This window comes from Xenopus laevis, chromosome 6L (assembly GCF_017654675.1).
Source record: "Xenopus laevis strain J_2021 chromosome 6L, Xenopus_laevis_v10.1, whole genome shotgun sequence".
Classification (NCBI taxonomy): Eukaryota; Metazoa; Chordata; class Amphibia; order Anura; family Pipidae; genus Xenopus; species Xenopus laevis.
The window spans coordinates 34,152,783-34,173,308 of record NC_054381.1 but is presented as its reverse complement, the minus strand read 5'-3'; the positions used below and the strand labels follow the sequence as shown (position 1 = coordinate 34,173,308).

At 35.8% G+C, this 20,526-nt stretch overlaps 1 protein-coding gene across 1 annotated transcript; it reads right to left on the bottom strand.

The window, feature by feature from the left end:
• Positions 1-52: 52 nt before the first annotated feature.
• Positions 53-20,478, bottom strand: LOC121394541 (tachykinin-like peptide). The gene is made up of 8 exons (XM_041565909.1): positions 20,391-20,478; positions 19,760-19,906; positions 16,788-16,890; positions 16,037-16,060; positions 14,170-14,217; positions 12,399-12,443; positions 3,571-3,612; positions 53-382 (listed from the first exon to the last, which is right to left on the bottom strand). Exons 2-8 carry the CDS (start codon positions 19,868-19,870, stop codon positions 309-311), a joined length of 447 nt encoding a protein of 148 aa, XP_041421843.1. The 5' UTR covers positions 19,871-19,906; positions 20,391-20,478; the 3' UTR covers positions 53-308.
• Positions 20,479-20,526: the final 48 nt, after the last annotated feature.

Sequence of the window (20,526 nt, the reverse complement as noted above, 5' to 3'; positions counted from 1 at the left end):
CGGCCATACGGCCGAACGATCAGATTACCCCCGATATAGCCATGCCTTTTAATAGTATATCGGGGAAAGATCCAACATTGCCAAACGAGCGGATCTTTGCATCTATGGCCACCTTTACACTTTCAGAAGTCTGATTAGCAATGTGTGGCACATGATCCCAGGTCTCTGTATCACTGGCCTAGCTGGGTAATGCGAAATTGAACAGCACCATCAACTCTTGAAGTATTTAAAAAGCCTTTATTTATGCTTTTGTGGGCATCACCCCAACGTTTCAGGCCATGCGGCCTTTTATCACTGGCCTAGCTGGATCACAGCCCATCCCTTCTCTCTGCAATATTTGTTTTAATTGGTCTAGTGCAGTTACTGGTTACAGGTCTCGTATCTGTGGACGACAGAAGAAATGGAACAAATTTGATTATTTAAAAACTGCTCTATTAAATATGAGCCTTAATAAGATGATACAGGTATAGAATTTATTATCCACAAACCCACATTTCAGAAAGCTTCAAAATATGTAATTGCTATTTATCTAAAAAAAAATCAATTCTTCAATTTTTTAATGGCATTACCTTTTCTTTGTGATAACGAGACACTATCCTGTACTTGATGATAACCAAGCTGCACAAACCCATATGGATGACAAAACATTCCTATTTTATGTTTTTATTACACTTAAGGCACTCCCAATTACACACAGACCCCATCTGGAAACCCCAAGCACTGCTTATAATAGACCCATACCTGTATCAAAATGGTGAAAATCTAAAATTGCAAATCAGGAAAATGTACAATATATACATATTTTTAAAATATGCTGACTAGACTGACTTTCCTGCATCACACTAAAGTTATTACTGAACAAATACACAAAATTTGTAAAAATGTTGGTATCTGAAGTCCATTCTAGTGATTGGGAATGCACATGCAGAAAAAATAATCACTTCCTTAGACTTGTCTCTTGAATAACCGCTAGGTTAAAATATTCTAAAACCTTTTATTTTTCCTGTGATATGAAATTAATCGACCTCCACTGTTCAAGTATGCAACCTGCAGCAATTGTTAGTGATGAACATTTTCTATTCAATTTGATCTCAAATCCTTGTACATTTCTAAGTTACAATGCCTGCCTGTTTGATGTCAATGTAGGAAAAGAAAGAACATAATGTTCTGTTGGGTACAAGCTGTGAGAGCTGCGCTTACATTTCATGTCTTGTTCTGTATTTAAACACAGAAATAATGTGAATAAGTGCAAATAAGTCAATCCCAGTACACTGTTCTTAGATACAAACAACTACGTGTTTCTGTATATGGATTATATAAGACCATGAACCAAGGTGCTCTTGAGCTTGTTAACACACGGCAGACTCAAAAATAAACTTGCTTATCCACTTGTCCAGCAACTCATGTTTCATTTGTGTTCCATGGGTCTGAGCCTATACAGTCAAATCCAATCTGAGATGGCTGATTCTTTTTGGGGAGCTGCCAAAGTGATCATTTCTTATAACATTTACTTGTGAGCCTTCATTCTCATTTTGACTTGGTTGTTTTGGCACTTGGCTACAGCTTAGAAGTCCCTTAGAGCAGTGGTTTTCAGACATTTACATATAAAGCCTCTACTTGCAGGACATATTTTTGGTCAAGGAACCCTCTTAGCTCATAACATAGGTACAGAGAGATTGGGGTGTAACTCTAGAGGAAACAGACCCCATGGTCCTCTCTCCCCCTACCTGGTCAAAATCCCCCCAGTCACACCACTAGGTAAGTGAGTGGGCAACAGAGAGAGGGTATGTGGCTGGTAATAGTTGAAGTGTGTGGCGTGCCCCTCTGAATATTGTTTTGCAGGGGGGCCCGACGCATTCTAGGTACTGGATCGGAATACTGGATTAACAACCTACCTGCTATAGTTTCAGGGAAGCAAACAACAATTAGACTGAAATGACACCCTAACATAGCTGACCCCTCTTGTCACTGATCTGTGCTCCCTTGTCAGGACTATTAGGATTTCAATCCCTGGTCTGTATGTTAACTGGACAGTGCACTCTCCTGTTGAGCCACTGGAGGCAGTTGGAGATAACACTTTGGACTGTCTATATAGTCTACTCTACTGCTATTCTTTGTCTCCACCCCTAATCTCATTAAGGCCAGGTGTCAGTAATCTAATCATCAACCTCTGGTTTGTTATACTGACTTATCTTCAGATTATACTCTTTATTATTTGTCTTCTGTTTTACCAGCACCAGCTGTTTCTAGTTGCCCATTAAACATCAGTCTGAGCACGTTTTTTGTATTCTGGTTCTTCTAACACCAAACACGGTGTAACCAAGCACGTAGGCTCCCACCTGCCAACCACACACCATTGGTAAATCCTGACATCCTCCTAGGAAATTGGAAATTACTACACAAGTGGTACAGTCATATACTGGTTTCTCATTTAGTCCATTTAATGGAGCTCCCATTGAGGGGTGCAGTGTGAACTAGGCAGGGAAAAATTTAAGGTAAAATTAGTTTGTAAGGGGAAGTAGGTAAGGAAGGAGTTAATGAAGTAAGTTCTAATGGGGCAGGCTATAGAGCAAGTAGAGTGCCTTCCATGCAGGGTCAGAGCATGGTCAGGAGACTGGGGCTTGCAGGGTGTACTATTTATTGCAAGGAAAAATGAGGGGGCTCTTTCTTCTTCTGGTCTGCACAATTAACAGCACCCACCCTTTAAGTTGGGTTAGGGTGGAGAAATTAAGTTTGTTTTGGGATTCTTTTCATTGTAACAGCTTGGGGGGAATGTATTCCAAGGGATGGGGCCTATACCCCAGATTGTTGTGTACCTGGGATAATGGTGGTGTATGGTTTGCTTGGGCAATGGGTCTTACGAGGGAGCTATTATGGTTGCCCACTCTCACTTGCCCAAGCAACACTGTCTAAAGGCAGGGTGTATTTATGTTCTCATGATTATTATTGTAATGTTTTCCTATTTGTACATTGCGCCTGTGACCTATTTCATCCCATCCTGGATATCCTTACGGTCTCCTGACTGTGGCTAAAGGGACAAGGGGGTGGTGTATATAAAAGGGATTAATGTTCAAGGTGCTAGACAGGCTGCCAAATTGACATGGCACAGTCATGTATGTAGATCAGATGTAGGCCTACTCTGCATAAATACTATTGGTGATTCAGTTTATATCCTACAGAGAACACAGGTGACAAAGTAACATGTACTTTTGGGTCTGCCACCTATAGGAACTGCTGTATACTTTCATCAAGACGCTGAAGTAAGAATGAGAGAATCTCATTTCACCTCCAAATTCTATAATTAATACTGAGAACACAAAAAACATATACTTCATAAATGCAATTAGATTCACTTGTGTCCCACAATATTCATCCATTTCTTTTGATATATTTTGATTGGGACTGATTTGGGACTCATCAATACAATGGTAGAAATCGTTTTTTTTATTGAATCAGTATCTTCATACCACAGCTATTTTATTACACAAATGAGTCGTTACATTAAAGAGCCTATGTTGCACTTTCTAAGCCACAGTTAAATAAATAGGTAATCGGATTATAGTTATTTACGTCTCCTGCTGAAGTACAAATCGTTCATTCTTTCTTCTGACTCTGAAAGGGAAAGAGGCCTCAGTTAGCAAAGAAATAAAGATGATTTAAACAACATAACAAAATCAAATTCAGAAAACGAGAACTTTCATGTTCAAAGAGTCTTTTGCCTGCTACTGGCATAACATGTCTTTATAAAGATTTCTCTATCTCTCGAAACGGAGAATGTTCCCAAATCCACTGTAACACTTTACTCCTGCGAGCTGCAGTGTCTGTATTGTTTGGTTTAATTCCATATAGGCTTATGGAGACAAACTGGGATTATAGTGGGATGATGAGGCCTTCTGTTTAGGTCGATATACATTATTAACTGGCTGTTTCTGTCCTACTATACATTCATTATTCAAACTCCACTACAATTAGCATTTATTATGTAACAAAAGGCAACACCAATAGCATTATATACTCTATATAAAGAACTGGAATCAATTCAATGACCATTAGTTCCACTGTGCAATTTTCCCCCTAAAATTAAAGGGGCCCATCGGGGTAAAAAGAGCATATATTATAACAAAAGACAATTATTACCTATTCAAAGTAGACAACTGAGTTAAGTCTATTCTGCAGTTCTTCTGCAGCAGGAGGCCTGCAGGATGGACATTACTGAAATGTGTACTCTCTCCCTAGATGGTGGGGGGCAGGCCTTCCTGTATTTTCAGGCACTCAGGGGATAGAGGAGGAGGATGGTCCAATAGTTTGCAATGTAAATATGTTTTAAGAAAGAGTTTATCTTCAAGGAGTTCTATGGGATCTAAATAGATTTTTCTGAGATTTAGTAAAATTCTAAAAAAGGTTCTTGATTTTTTTTCACACCAGATACTATTTCTTTAAAATAGCTTTAATGTTAAAAAGATGTGCCCATGTGTTGGATGCATCTCAGCAGGTTTGAGCTCCCAGAGTTTTAAATCAGAAAACCACTGGTGAGAAGAATGTTTCTTTTTCAATGAGAAAGAATACATTTTTTAAAACAAAAAATTGATAATCTGCCCTCCCTAGTTGTTCCGCTGTGCGTAACCCCTAATCTCCAGCTGTGCCAGATTCAAGGTCAGAAATCCCAAAACTACGTCAAGGAGGGAAAAAAAGGAATTGCTAAACAAACTGTTAAATACCTTTCCCTTCTGCTGAGTTCTCAAATTATCCCATTACGGCAGCCAAACACGGCAGCAATACATCCAAGAAGACAAGGCAATTTTGTCTACTTAATGCACTGTGATATCTTGCTTAAAAGGTATCCTGCCTTTCTAGAATGACAAATCCATTCCCTAAAATTACTGTAAGATTCACTTGTAGGTTCCATTTGCTTCTAATACAGAAGAAAAAAAAACCCACCAAAGGTCTTGAAAGAATGCAAGCTGTTTTATCCCATCGGATAATGAGCATTCAGACTGAGGGCTAGATAGCACCTGTTGTTATTAAGCAGCATTGGAAAGTAAATCTTCTATTCTGATCCAAACAATGACAAACCCAAACCACATGAAATTAAAAAGGCCTCGGCAAACAGCACAACTCAGGCTGCATGAAAGTAATTAGTTAATTTAGTAATGAAAAGGGAAAAATGATTTTCTCTCATATGCCAGGAAACAATAGACGAGATGCAAACTGTATTTATCATCCTGAATGTCTGTGTCTCGCAGTGCGCCTTTATTTAGAAGTGTGTTAAATAATTGCAGAGTTGTTATTACAACCACAGATGTAGCTTTATTTAGGCAACATGGAAAATCCTCAGGATATTTTTTGTGATGCAAATGAAATTCCATTATGCAAGCAAATACTGTTACTTTCCGAACCAATGAAAGTCAACAATGCGAGTTTGAGAGGGTGAATCACAGGGTCTGTATAAAGAGGCAAGTGATGTATTAAATAGATAAATGTACAAAAAAGGGCTTCTGTTTAGGCGAGCGGAGAGGCATGTTATCTGCAAATAATATGGAGAAAAATGATCTCAGTGTTTGCAGAAGTAATATGCACAGATAGCAGGCATACAAACGGCTCTCAATGAAAAATAGAGTTTAGAAAGGCTTTTTAAATGTTATCCTACACTACGTGACTTACAGTACAAGGAAAGTACAGGTTGGAAAGCAGTCACTTCAATACTGGCAGCCAGTCTAGAGTCGGCATTGGTTGTTATTATGTAGTAATATAAATTTTTAAATATTTAAATTTTTAAATTATATCCACCCTCCTCCTTCAAGCAAGAAAAAAATGGGGTTTCAAGCAGGATTAGAGGCAAAGGGGTTATCCTAAAAGGAAGAATGATAAGAGGTCATTTAGTACTACTACTGATTGTAGTACAGGTATGGGACCTGTTATCCGGAAAACCCCAGGTCCCGAGCATTCTGGATAACGGATCTTTCTGTAATTTGGGTCTTCATGCCTTAAGTCTAATAGAAATTAATTTAAACATTAAATAAACCCAATAGGCTGGTTTTGCTTTCAATAAGGATTAATTATATCTTAGTTTGGATCAAGTACAAGGTACTGTTTTATTATTACAGAGAAAAAGGAAATCATTTTAAAAAATTTGGATTATTTGGATAAAATGGAGTCTATGGGAGACAGCCATTCCATTATTCTGAGCTTTCTTGATATCGGGTTTCCGGATAAGGGATCCTATACCTGTACAAGGGCATCAAAGGGCTACCCTTATGCTAGATAACAACTCTGGAAAAGCACATCATCGGCCAGCTATCCCCAACATATCACCTGCCATAGGGGTCTACAGGCCTCCCCTTTCCCACCCGTCATACATGGTGTGCCACCATACCTTAGGTCTGTTAATGATCATTTAAACATTTAGGGGGTAATTTACTAAAATCCAAATTTATCTCATATTTTATTAACAAAAAACCAAACCAAACCAAACTTCCATGCCTGATTTTAGCTTATCTATTAATAAAAATACTTGATTTAATTGGCTTGCAGAAAAACTCAAAATTGAGTGAAGACTCAAATAGCTTTAATTTTTCAGGCTTTTTTCCTGAATTGCTCTAATTTTTCAGGCTTTTTCTGAATTATTTGAATTTTTAAGGCTTTTTTCCCAAAAACACAGCGAAGACCACAAAACTTCTAATTGAGATAGGTGCCTCTCCCATTGACCTATAAAGGACCTCAACAGGTCTGAGATGGCAGATTTTGGGATTGGGGCTTTTTGCAGCATCTGGGTGTAGTATAGTTTTTTCCTTCTAGAAATTTCAGTTTTCTAGTGAAAAAAACAAAAATGTTTTGGAGATCTTAACATTTAGATTTTAATAAATAACCCCTTAATAAACCCAATAGGAATGTTTTTCCAATAATATGGATTCACGTATCTTAGATCCCATCAGGTACAAGGTACTGTTTTATTATTACAGAGAAACAAGAAATATTGTTTTTTTATAAAATTAATTATTTGCTTAAAATGGACTCTGTGGGAGATTCCCTTCCCATAATACAGAAGTTTTTGGATGAGGGACCCCATACCTGTATTATTACTGAATGTAACCCCATGGCCAAGGTACCTTCTTATAGATGAGTAGATTTTGATTTAATGGACTAAAAACAAGAAGGTACATTTCATAAATTGGGGTACATTGGGGAATGAATGAATTTTGTTTAAAAAAGAAAAGACTTCTAGTTCATGCTAAACCTTTGGCAAATGAATTGGAGATCTAAGGATATTTCCATTTCGTATGTAGTAAAAGGGGGAATAAAAAAGTGACTTTCAGTACTGGTGCCTATAACGTTTTGAAGGTGAATGTGATATTTTATTTTGGAAGCTTGGGTAGTGTGTAGATATTTTCTTGTCATCTAGATACAGGTATGGGACCTGTTATGCAGAATATTAGGGACCTGTGGTTTTCTGGATGATGTTTTTTTGTTCCGTAATTTGGATCTTCATGCCTTAAATCTATTAGAAAATCATTTAAATATCAAATAAACCAATAGGCTTTAGGATTAGGAAAGCATCAATTATGTCTTAGTTGGGATCAAAAACTAGCTACTGTTTTATTACTACACAGATAACATTTTCCTGATAATGTATTCAATACCTGTATGTATAGTTTACAAGTTACACGTATGAAATGCATTCCTTACATTACTGCTTGAATAAGATTTAGGACTGAAAGTTATTACTGCATTGAAATTGTATCTTGAGTGTAAATAGTTTTGTTATTGCCGCTGGATTCCCCTTTAACGGTGTTTTACATTTTGCAGTACTCATTCATTTTACCCTGTGTTATATACTGTAATGACAACTGCTAAAAGCCTTTCTAAACACTGAACCATTTCTGACCCAGCTATTACATATTACTTCTGTGAACAATATGCTACATCTGACCTGCATCTCCTAATGCCAAAATTGCAATCTGACTTTTATTTATGTGTCTCTACCTTCCAAGCGGAAATACCAGGTGACTTACTAATAATGGTGATTTTATATGAAAATATTGTTTCTTATACAGTTTTGTTTACTTTACTTTTTTTTTTTTTTTACCTCTCAACACATGCATATATATAAAAACCTCTGAGCTGGTAGAATATAATTTCAGGAATTGGAAATAGGAATGAAATAACACAAATAATTGGAATAGGTATTAATATAACTTTTTTTTTAACAGTGACTTCAATCTGGTCATCCTCTTAAATATTGCAATTATGCAAAAATTTTTTTTTTTTTTTGTAAAAAAATATATCAAGGCCCTATTTACTAAAATTCTGATTTCTTTTTTTCAGAAATTGTATTTTTTCTCAAAAACTTTGTTTTTTTCCCTATCAAACTCTAAAAATTATAGATTATTATAGAAGTGTAAAACCAAAAAAACTCTAGTACTAAACTTTGCCAAGTAAAATCAGTCGAGGTCCCATAGAAGTCAATGGGAGCTGCGATAATCCTATTGGACTTTTTTTAGCCATTCAGATTTTTAGAGGTTTTTAGAGATGTCGCGAACTGTTCGCCGGCGAACTTGTTCGCGCGAACATCGGGTGTTCGCGCTCGCCGGAAGTTCGCGAACGTCGCGCGACGTTCGCCATTTTGGGTTCGCCATTGTTGGCGCTTTTTTTTGCCCTCTCACCCCAGACCAGCAGGTACATGGCAGCCAATCAGGAAGCTCTCCCCTGGACCACTCCCCTTCCCTATAAAAACCGAAGCCCTGCAGCGTTTTTTCACTCTGCCTGTGTGTGCTGAAGAGATAGTGTAGGGAGAGAGCTGCTGCCTGTTAGTGATTTCAGGGACAGTTGAAAGTTTGCTGGCTAGTAATCGTTTTGATACTGCTCTGTTATTGGAGGGACAGAAGTCTGCAGGGGTTTGAGGGACATTTAAGCTTAGGTAGCTTTGCTGGCTAGTAATCTACCTTCTACTGCAGTGCTCTGTATGTAGCTGCAGTGGGCAGCTGTCCTGCTTCTGATCTCATCTGCTGACTGCTGCAATAACAGTAGTCCTTGTAAGGACTGCTTTTATTTATTTTTTTGTTGTTTTACTACTACTACTACTACTACTACTATAAGAGCCCAGTGCTATTAGTCTAGCAGTGTTGGGGAGTGGGACTGGTGTGCTAATCTGCTGCTCCTAGTAGTTCAGCAGCACCAACTTTAATTTTTTTTTTTAATATTCATTTTTTTTTATTTTACTTTTTTTTATTTTACTACCGCTGTAGTAGTGTATAAGTTGACCTTTTAGGCATTATTTGCCCTGTAGGCATTATTTGCACACTGTTTTCTTCAACCCGCCATCGAGCTGTGTGACCTTGTTCACATTCTGTCTAAATATCCATAATATTACCGTCTCCAGAAAAAACACCGGAGTCACTTTTTTCAAGCAGCCATAATATATTTTACGTAATCCGTATCCACCGCTGTAGTAGTGTATACGTTGACCTTGTAGGCATTGTTTGCCCAGTTTTTTTGGCCACAGCCACTGAAGCACAGAGGCCAGAAAAAATATGCCATATAAATGCTGAAAATAGTCATTTTTTGCCATACGTTGACTCAACGTATATGGCAAAAAATGACTATTTTCAGCATTTATGTGGCATATTTTTTCTGGCAACTGTGCTTCAGTGGCTGCAACCAAAAAAACTGGGCAAACAATGTCTACAAGGTCAACGTATGGCGAAAAATTACTATTTTCAGCATTTATATGGCATATTTTTTCTGGCAACTGTGCTTCAGTGGCTGCGTCCAAAAAAACTGGGCAAACAATGTCTACAAGGTCAACGTATGGCGAAAAATGACTATTTTCAGCATTTATATGGCATATTTTTTCTGGCAACTGTGCTTCAGTGGCTGCGTCCAAAAAAACTGGGCAAACAATGCCTACAAGGTCAACGTATGGCAGTTGTTTAAAGAGAACAGTAGATTACTAGCCAGCAAAGCTACCTAAGCTAAAATGTCCCTCAAATCCCTGCAGACTTCTGTCCCTCCAATACAGAGCAGTATCAAGCAGATTACTAGCCAGCAAACTTACTATCATCTGTCCCTGAAATCACTAACAGCTCTCCCCCTACACTATCTCTTCCAAGCACACACAGGCAGATTTTTCAGATACATTTTTGCCCTTGATCCCCCTCTGGCATGCCACTGTCCAGGTCGTTGCACCCTTTAAACAACTTTAAAATCATTTTTCTGGCCAGAAATCTCTTTTCTAGATGTTAAAGTTCGCCTTCCCATTGAAGTCTATGGGGTTCGCGAACCGTTCGCGAACCGCTCGCATTTTTGCGCAAGTTCGCGAATATGTTCGCGAACTTTTTTTCCGACGTTCGCTACATCCCTAGAGGTTTTCAGATTTTTTTTTCTCTAGTAATTGTTTGAAAAACTCAGATTTTTAGAGTTTTTTTTTAAATTTTTTAGCATTTTTTTTCATTCACACTTTTTATAATCAGATTGTTTAATAAATTACAAGGTACGCTATTATATATGTTTAGTGATATTAATGGAGCAACTGATATTTTTAAAGCTAACAGTGCTGTACATAAACTGTATATTTTATCGATTGATTAGACCTCTAATTCAAGGCTGTATATTTGAAAGACCATCAGGAATCCATTAATGGCCTTAGTTCAGAGGTGACACACTGAAGGGGGGTTGGTTAAGACTGTCCTGATGCATAGTGTTAATAATGACTATCAAGGTTAATTAAGCCATTAATCCACTAATGCCAACCAATGTTCCAGGAAGCACCACTACATAAGCACACGATTTTCCTGTCAGTCTTAGTTTATTTAAATAACAAGCTCCAGGAGCAAGACAAGGATCAAACCCAGATTCACTGTCTGACTTATTGAGTGCTTATATATATATATATATATATATATATATATATATATATATATATATATATATATATATATATATATATATATATATATATATATATATACATATATATATACATATATACAGTATATTCCTTTTATTGGTCTCTCAAACTAGCCAGTATCACTTGTGGAGCTAACTCCCTTGCAATGTTAGTGAGGAGTGATTTGAATCATTGGGTGGGCAAAGGTCAAAACTACTGGTCTGTGCAGTGAAAACACAGAATTGTATTGTTTCTTACTGCCATATAGGATGGTCCCTAAGGACCCAGCACACATGGTTTTATTATGCACTTTTCCTTTGTATTTTCCCTTTGGGTTTATAGATTGGGTCGTGGTTTGTTACATTTGAGTAGTGTGGCAAGGGCTGGAAGCTACTAAATAAGATAATGACCCTCTGGAATTTCAAATCAAGAACATGTAGTATTCTTAGAACAATACTACAAAGCAGTATTTTCAGGTTTCAGATAATTTTGATGCAACTCTCGCAATTTATGTCTTTCAAATTGATCAATTTCAGCTCAAGAGAAATTATGGTTACAAAGGGTGCAATGGAATGAGGTGTACTAACTAGAGCCTTAAATGACTAAAATAGTGCACCTTGCACTATATAAAGGAATATATAGTATATATATAGTATATATATATACTATATATATATATAGAGAGAGAGAGAGAGAGAGAGAGAGAGAAAGAGAGAGAGAAAGAGTGAGAGAGAGAGAGAAATACAAGAGTCCTCTGCACTCAACCCATTATCAAAATATTTAAGACATTGAGACATTTTGTGCATACAGCTACTAAAAAATGCCTTACCCTTTAAACAACACAGGGATTGTTTGTCCATATATTGCAATATATTTAAGCTGGCCAACTACGTCAAAGTCATCCCCAGTTGATTCATTAAGAATTCAATTGTTTTGTTGGTGGAGAGGATGATTTTATTTTTTATTCATTTATGTTTCTCGATTAATTTTGTTGAAAGTCACCATTTGGTGTTTATTTTCATTGGATTGATATGTAATAATCCTTTTATTTACTTCTGTAAACTGACTGGCCTTGATGTAAGCCAATATTTTGTTGCTTTTGGTCATGCTGTTTATTTTTAAAATACTAATAAACATAATTGAAAAGAAAAAAAAAGGAATTCAATTGCTTCATTATACATTTTATAAAGGGACTAAGTTTTACCTGCAACTTACTTGCTGCTTTCAAAGTAAAACCCCCATACTTGGCTGCCCTTTTATTAGACACCAGTGGGATCACCTGACTATAGCTGGGAAGGGTGGGAGCTACAACATGGAGCTGGTCACTGCTCCTGTATAACTATAACAAACAATTGTAAATCTATTTATCTATCTATATCTATCTATTGATCTTTTTAACAGGGGTATTGTTTTACTGGTTCGCACCCATCAATAATTTATACCAGTGATAGATTAGAATCAATGCCAATATTATAGCAATTTCCAATATATCTGATAAAATATTTATCATACTTACCAGCAGTTAATGCTCTCTTGCCCATTAGTCCAATGAAGTTATGCCCTATATCACAAAAATAGGATTTCAGAAATATGCACAGAATCGTTTTAGTTTTTAGTATGGATTGTATTTCTTTTTTAATTTAAACTCTATCCACCTCCCTTTCAAACAAGAAAAATATGGGGTTTCAAGCAGGATTAGATACAAAAGGGTTATCCTAAATGAAAGAATGATAAGAGGTAATTTACTACTACTACAGGCTGTTGTACAAGGGCACTAAGGGGCTGCACTCTGAACCTCATGCTGGATAAAAACATACATCATCAGCCAGCTCCCAACTTACTGCCTGCCATAGGGATTTATGTGCCTCCCCATTCCCATCCCTCATGAATACAGTGCTGCCAAATACAGGCAACACTGGATTTACAGGGGCAGCTGCAGGTTTTGTATTGCTACTTGGGACATGAAATAACACAAATAGTTGGAATAGATATTATTAAAGTTTCTTTTCAGTAATCAGTAATATTACAATCATGCAAAATTATTTAAAACTCTAATACAATTCTTTGCAACATATCAGATATATTTAGTGATGCTAATTAATCACCTAATATCCTTAAAGCTGTAGCGCTGTATGGAAACTGTCTATTTTATCTATAGGAGTGAGTTGAATCATTGGGTGAGAAAAAGTCAAAACCACCATCTGCAGCTTCAAAAGCAAAAATATTTATTCAGCAGCTGGGCTCCCCCCCCCCCGCAAAAAATCTTTGGAGTGCACAAAAAACTCCTGCTAGGAACACCCTGCCCGATCACATTGCCCACTCCCAGCCTACTCACATTTGTGTAGGCAAGAGTGTCTGAGGACAGGGATGTTTCTAATGACTGTACCCACAGTCTGGGCCCCCTTTCCCCAAGGCCCCCCAGTGACCACAGGGTCTACTTCCTCTATAGTTACACCACTGTATTTTTCATTTCCTACTGCCACATAGAATGGTCCCTAAGGACCCTGCACATACGGCTCTATTATCTTCTGTTCCTTTGTATTTTTTCTTTGGGTTTACAAAATGGCCCCTGGGTTATTAAATTTGAAATGCTAAATAAGATAACAAACCTTTAGCATTTCAATTCAAGAACAGGAATGACTTGAAAGGCTATTATTCTCAGCACAATGCTACAAATCATTATTTTCAGGTTTCAAATCATTTTGCTGCAATTTATGTCTTTCATATTGATCAATTTTAGCTCAAGAGAAATTGTAGTTACAGAGCACGCAGTAGAATGAGCTTTACTAACTAGATACTTAAATTACTGAAATATCGTATTGCATTGTACAATACATGTCCATAGTCACTGTCCTATATAAAGCCCCCTATTCATAGCGCACCTTGCACTTGGAAGCTACAAAAAATATAAGCCCAACCTTTCCTGTTTTATTTTTAATTATGGTATAACATGCCATCTCCAGGAAAATCCTTTTTCTTCAACAATGCTTAGCTCTTTTCCCATTACTCCAGTGACGTGTTTCTGTTCCCTTGTCTGCCCAGAACCCTCGCCTTGGTTCTCAAATTATACATGGCGGCATCTGAGTAGCAAAGGGCTCCTGCTGACCTGAATGGCAGCTGCTATAGGCAGAAGCGTGAGCTGTGATCTGAACCTTGACGTTTGCTCTGGGTTTGGGATTCTGAACGTGATATTGAAGTTCCACTCTACCACAACTTCCCCCAGTGATGGAATAGAACCAATGCAAATGTTATAATAATTTCCAATTTATCTTATAAAACATACTTACCAGAAGGTAATGATCTCTTGCCCATCAGTCCAATGAAGATTTTATTCCCTATAATCACATAAATAGGATTTCAGAAATATGCACAGAATCGTTTTAGGTACAGATACTTCTACATCACTAAATTGATTGAACTATTTTCGATAAATCTGATTTTTTTTTCTGTGTGTGCGTAGGTGCTGTAGAATAATGCTAATAAATCAGTTCACAATTTTTGACACTGGAATAGGTGTCCTGACTTCAGCTGCTAAACAGCAACTTCTGTTAATAATGAGGACAATGTAGTGCAAACATATGACAGCTCCATACATAATAAAATGCTTCTGTTTCCCAAGAGTAAGTTATCAATTATTATCAATATTTACCCATATTATTTGGGATGCATCACACACAAAAAAAAATTATTTTATTTTTGCAATCTCTTTGCTACTTTATAGATATTTGTAATTGAAAAATGGATAAACATGAAAACCAGTGTATATAATTTATAAGTATTTGATAATATGTTTTCTGTACAAGCGCATGGGATGTAAATTGGAAAGTTATTGCTCCATTTTTTTTTTTAATTTCTATTGATTAAAACATTATTTCCATTGTGCTTTGTAGACAAGAAGAACAGGTTGATTGGAAATTGTGGGAAATGAAAGTGTATAATAAATTTAAAAAAACAGAAAATTAGCTGTAATATATTTGAGCAAAAATTATCTACAGGTCAAGTTAAGGGAGTGCTTCTGGTCTTAGAAATATTAGGCTTGTGCAGTAACGAGTCTAAGGGGCCAATTTACTAACATTCAGATTTCCTTTTTTTTTACGAATCATTTTTTTTTCTCTAAACATTCCTATTTTTTTAAATTCTCTAACACATTTGAGATTTATCAAGTGCAAAACCCATGAAAAAAATCGAATACAAAACTGCACCAAGTAAAAGCCGTCTAGGTCCCATAGAAGTCAATGGGAGAGGGGCTGATCCTTTTGGACCTTTTTTTTTTTTTTAAATAAACATTCAGACTTTTCAGATGTTGCTAGTAATTGTCTGAAAAATTAAATTTTTTTAGAGGTTTTAGAGATATTCATATTTGTAGCTTTTATTTCCATACATACTATTTATACATGGATCTTTTAAACATTTTCACGGCATTCGTTGTTTATGAGAAAAAGAGTTTAATCATGAATTCAAAAAAACACCACTAAAATTCAACCTGTAATAAATGGTCTTCAAAAGTTCCTCAATGTCTAGTTACTAATAACATCCAATCAGATGCCTGTTTTCCAAAACTGCTGATTGAGTAAAATTGATTATTGGCCTGGCTTAAACACTTTAGGGGTAATCTACGGCTGCAAGCACAGTTGTGTTCGGCAAATTATCCCCTGCAGTCAGTTGCATGTAAAACCCCATTTATTATAGGTACTTATGCTCAGTCCTTCCTGCCTTTTATTCTAATATGAGCACAGTTGCACTTACTGAAAACAATCGATAAAACCTAGTGAAATTTTTTTGGGCTTTTTCCGAAATTGCTAAATTCTCGAAAGCCCTGAAAAAGTCGGATTTTCAGGCTAAACTTCAAATATAACTTCAAATTGGGATAAGTGCCTCTCCCATTGACTTATACAGGACCACAACAGGTCAGAGATGACGATTTTCAGATTCAGGCTTTTTGCAGCATCAGGGTATAATAAATCTCGAAAAAAATCAAGTTTTTTTTTCCTTTAATTTTTTTTCGAGATTTCACAACTTGACCTTTAATAAATAACCCCCTTAGTTTATGACAGGGTAGATACGGAACAACTATCCTCTGCCTCATTGTAACTTAATGAAGAATATTGTCACTTTGCATAAATATAGCACAAGTTATAAGGATCATATACTTACTTTTTGGAGAGGTTTCCTTAAAGTCTGAAAATAGAAGATGTGCATTATCAGTAGGAAGCAGATGAAGATTCAGTTAACTTCCATACTATTTAGGATTATTCAGTATATATGCTGGGGTCATTTTTATGTTTAGGAAAAAGAAATACAGAAATGATAACAGTGAGTGTGACCTAAATGAAGGTTTGTTGGTGGTAAGAAATGGTCAGCCATATTACAAGAGAACATATGCCATTAGTACAAGTACTTGTGGTCTCATAGTACAATAGATATGAACATCAATGTTGCCAATAATATTGGTTAGTAGGACATTGTAGGTCTGTGATATAAAACATAACAGGAGTATATAAACTTTTTTTTAAAATTGATCTTCCACTGGTGAATCATGGCTTTCTTTTGTATGAGAGCTATGGGTGTCTGGTTGGGAGGCTTATATAAAAAATAGAACTTACAATATCCTTAGGAACGCACATCATATGATAAATAATTAATTGTACATTATTTAGACAAAGATAAAATAAAATATGAGCTTTTTTGACTCTTGAGTTCCACCTGTCCATTCCCTTTATCTAAAACCCAAAAGAAACGTTTCCATTTCAGCTGCTAAGACAAACCTTAGAGAGCCATTACTGAAATACTGGATTCTGTAATGTTGGTGTCATGTTCCCATAATTAAAAGAACAAATTTTAAACTATATTCATAAAACATGAAACTGTCTGAATCAACATTCAAAGCAAGTGATTGCTTTCTTACCATTGTTCCTCTTTCCTATTATTGGATAAAATTTCTCAGATTTAGGTCTCCTTGCAGGCCTTAGCAGATACCTTTCAAATACTGGGTCTTCTACTAATTCTGCCTAGAAAAGAAGAGGATGCAAAGCTTTAAGAAAATACTGATTGTTAAAATCAGTATAGGATATATTATCTGGAATGCTGGGGACCGGGATTTTCCAGATTCTCTCCAATCCAATTTGGATTATCATACCTTAAATCTGCCTAGAATCATTGTAACATGAAATAAACCCAGTAGGATTGTTTGGCCCCCAATTTGGATTCATGTAGCTTAGTTGGTATTAAGTACAAGGTACTGTTTTATTACAGGTATTACAGAGAGAAAATAAATCATTTTGAAAAGTATTTCATTATTTGCTGGAATCCATGGGAGATGGCCTTCTCGTAATTAAGAGCTTTATGGATAATGTATTTAAGGATCAATTTCTTTGTCCATTTTTGTAAATCACGACAATTAGGAGAACATCAAACACAAAGGCACAACATTTGAAACATTTAAATTATCAGTAAAACAATTATGGCACACACACACACACACACACACATATATATATATATATATATATATATATATACATACACAGTATAGATCTTAAAACCACACATAATATATCACAGTATCTTGTGCTAAAGTTTTTATAAATGTTACAAAACACAGTTGATGTGAAATATTTACCAGGAGTAACAATCTGACATCTGATAAATCTGATAAATTGTCTGTTTTTAGCTTGAAATTCAAATTGCTTATATTTCTCGTATTGTGCTTTAACTATATTATTTCAGTGGGGCCAATGCACATTATACGTCCGTATATTTGTGCCATGAACTTTCTCACTGGAGTTTTTCAGCTTAAGTTAATTGGTCATATAAGAATGTTCTTGCAATGCTTCTATTAGCCTAGAATGAGGCATAAATAGTTCTCCATAAGGGCTTTATATTGGTAATTAAAATATTTGTAATCCAATTCCTCTGCAGTGCAATTTTTCTGAATTAAGGAAATGTTATTTTGAAAGATGTTCTTTATAATTGAATTGCCTTATTCTCTTTATCAGTGTTGCTGCCTGTATCTGAAATCTTTTCTATTTTTCATTAACCTTACCTTGGCATTTTGACATAAAGAAACCACAACAGAACCAACCTTTTTTTTTTTAAATTCTGCAAACTGGATTAAAGAAGCAGACTAATTTTTTGGCAAAAACTATACAGTTATAGTACAAGTATGGTTATGTAGAATATTATGGAACAGCTATTATCTGGAGTCCTTGGGACCTGGAGTTTTCCAGATATGGGCTGTAAATTGGGTCACCATGCCTTAAGTGTGCTAAAAATCATTTAAACATAAAATAAACCCAACAGAATTGTTTTGCCACCAATGTGGATTCATGCATCTTAGTTACCATCATGTCCAAGTTACTTTTATTAAAGGTTTTGGATCCCTTATCTGGAAACCCATTATTAAGAAAGCTCAAAATCGCAAGAAAGTAAAGTGCATTTTAAGAAAATAATTTTAATTTTTAAAAAATAATTTACCTTTTCTCTGTAATAATAAAGCACTATTAAAGGTATTGACTCATAGAGAGCATTTTAAGCAAATAATTCAATTTTTTTTGGTGGCAAAAAAGCCTATTGGGTTTATTAAGGGGATTAATTATCAAAGTCCGAATTTATCTCAATACTTTCTGAAAAAACTCCGACCAAATCTGCACAGATTTTTTGGGCTTATTTATTAATACACTTTCCCGAAATTTTTGTTTGTGGGAAAAAAATCTTAAAAAAATCACAAAAAATCAGATTTTCATGATTTTTTCTGATTTTTCATCTGATTTTCAAGATTTTTTCTGATTTTTCATCCGATTTTCAAGATTTTTTCATCTGAAATCTCAGAATTTTGCCTGGAAACTCCAAAAACTTTGGGGTATTGGCAAAAACACAGTGAACATAAAAAAATCATTGGGACTTCTCCCATTGACTTATATGCAACCTCAACAGGTCTGAGATGCCTGATTTTCTGATTATGACTTTTCCATCCTCGGGGTATAAAAAATTCAAGATTTTTTAAAAGTCCGATTTTATATAAAAAAAAATCACAAATTTTCCGTGATTTTTGCATTCGGAGTTTAGTAAATAACCCACTAAATGTTTAAACTTAAGTCCCCATATGTAATAAAAAGCATTACGTTTGCCCATTAGCACTAACCCATAACAACCAATAAGATGTTTGCTTTTAAACAGATGACTGGTAAATGCTACCTGCTGATTGGTTGCTATGGGTTACTGCCCCTGCGCAAACTTAGTGCTTTTTATTACATAACCCCCAAGGTCTGCTAAAAAACACACTAAGCACACTGCAAATGAATTAAATTCAAGCTAAATGTTGTGTTATATTGTACAAGTATTTCACAGTGCTCTTGTACTGTTGTATAACTGTTATACACTGAAATTCTTTGCACTTCTCTGTGCAAGGATGACCAAATGAGCTTAATTCAAGCATATATCTCTTAAACCAAAAGAAGTAGCAAATGAAATAAACATTAAGCTAATTTAAGCTTAATGGATTTCTTATCCACTATTTCCCAGCCCCATGTTCTCTTGAGGATTTATGTCAGATGCATCTGCTTGAACAGTCTTCATGGTAATCAAGCATTCATTAAGGTTTCATTGCTGCCTCTCAACTACGGGGATTAATCACCTATTTTCTTGTTAAAAACATTCTTTATAAAATAGAAACATATTTATATTTCTTGATTTAATCTATTTGTGGCTGGATTGGCAAGATCAAAAAAATCAAACTCTTACAAAAACATAGCTTATCACCAAAAATCATGTAGAACAATCATTGGCAAAGCGATTAGATATGACCTCATTACATTAACTATACATAAGGCTGTACTATATAGGCCTAAATTGCAGAATGCCTTTACAATATACACATACCTGAATTTGGTCACTGTATGGATAGAAACTGTCTTCATTGAATTCCATTTCTTCAGCCAGAGTTTGAGACGCAGTCAGAAGCACAATTAAACAAGCCAGGATGACGTTCATCTTCTCGATTCACAGCTTTTCTCAAAATAAATAACCCTATAAAGAAATGAAGTTACACTTCTTCAACACATTGGTCCTGGTCAGAGAGATCTCATTTCTTCTTACAGTAAAGTAAATCCCATCGACTGTGAATGTTTAAGCAATATATTTCTATGAGCTGTATTACCATCTTAAAAAAACAGGGATCATAGTCTGTACTTACAAAACGAAACTTGTCCTGTTCTTGTGCCAAGCATGTGTAAATGAGCACTTTCCAGGGAACTCTCTTGACTTTATATTCTCACTGATAGAGCAAATTAGACTCATTTGTCTAAATCTAATAACCCAGTGTATTTTTTGTTTTTCTTACCAGAGACAAGGACCAAAGATTGTCTCCATACTAATGTCTTTATCAATATTTGATTATCATTGGTCAGCTCCTGTCTTTCCATTTCCCACTCGTTCATTGCATAGAGCCATACCAGTGGAAAACATGTTTGAGTATACAGCAGAGTAATAGCTTGGTTACCTATAAACCTACCAGTCACAGGATGATGATGAACATTGCACCTGCAACCAATTCTTTCTATGTGCCAAATCTGCGCACGGAAAAATTGCTCAAGTTCCCATGTTCTGATGCAAGTGACTGGCTAAACATATGTACCGGGTTACTTATA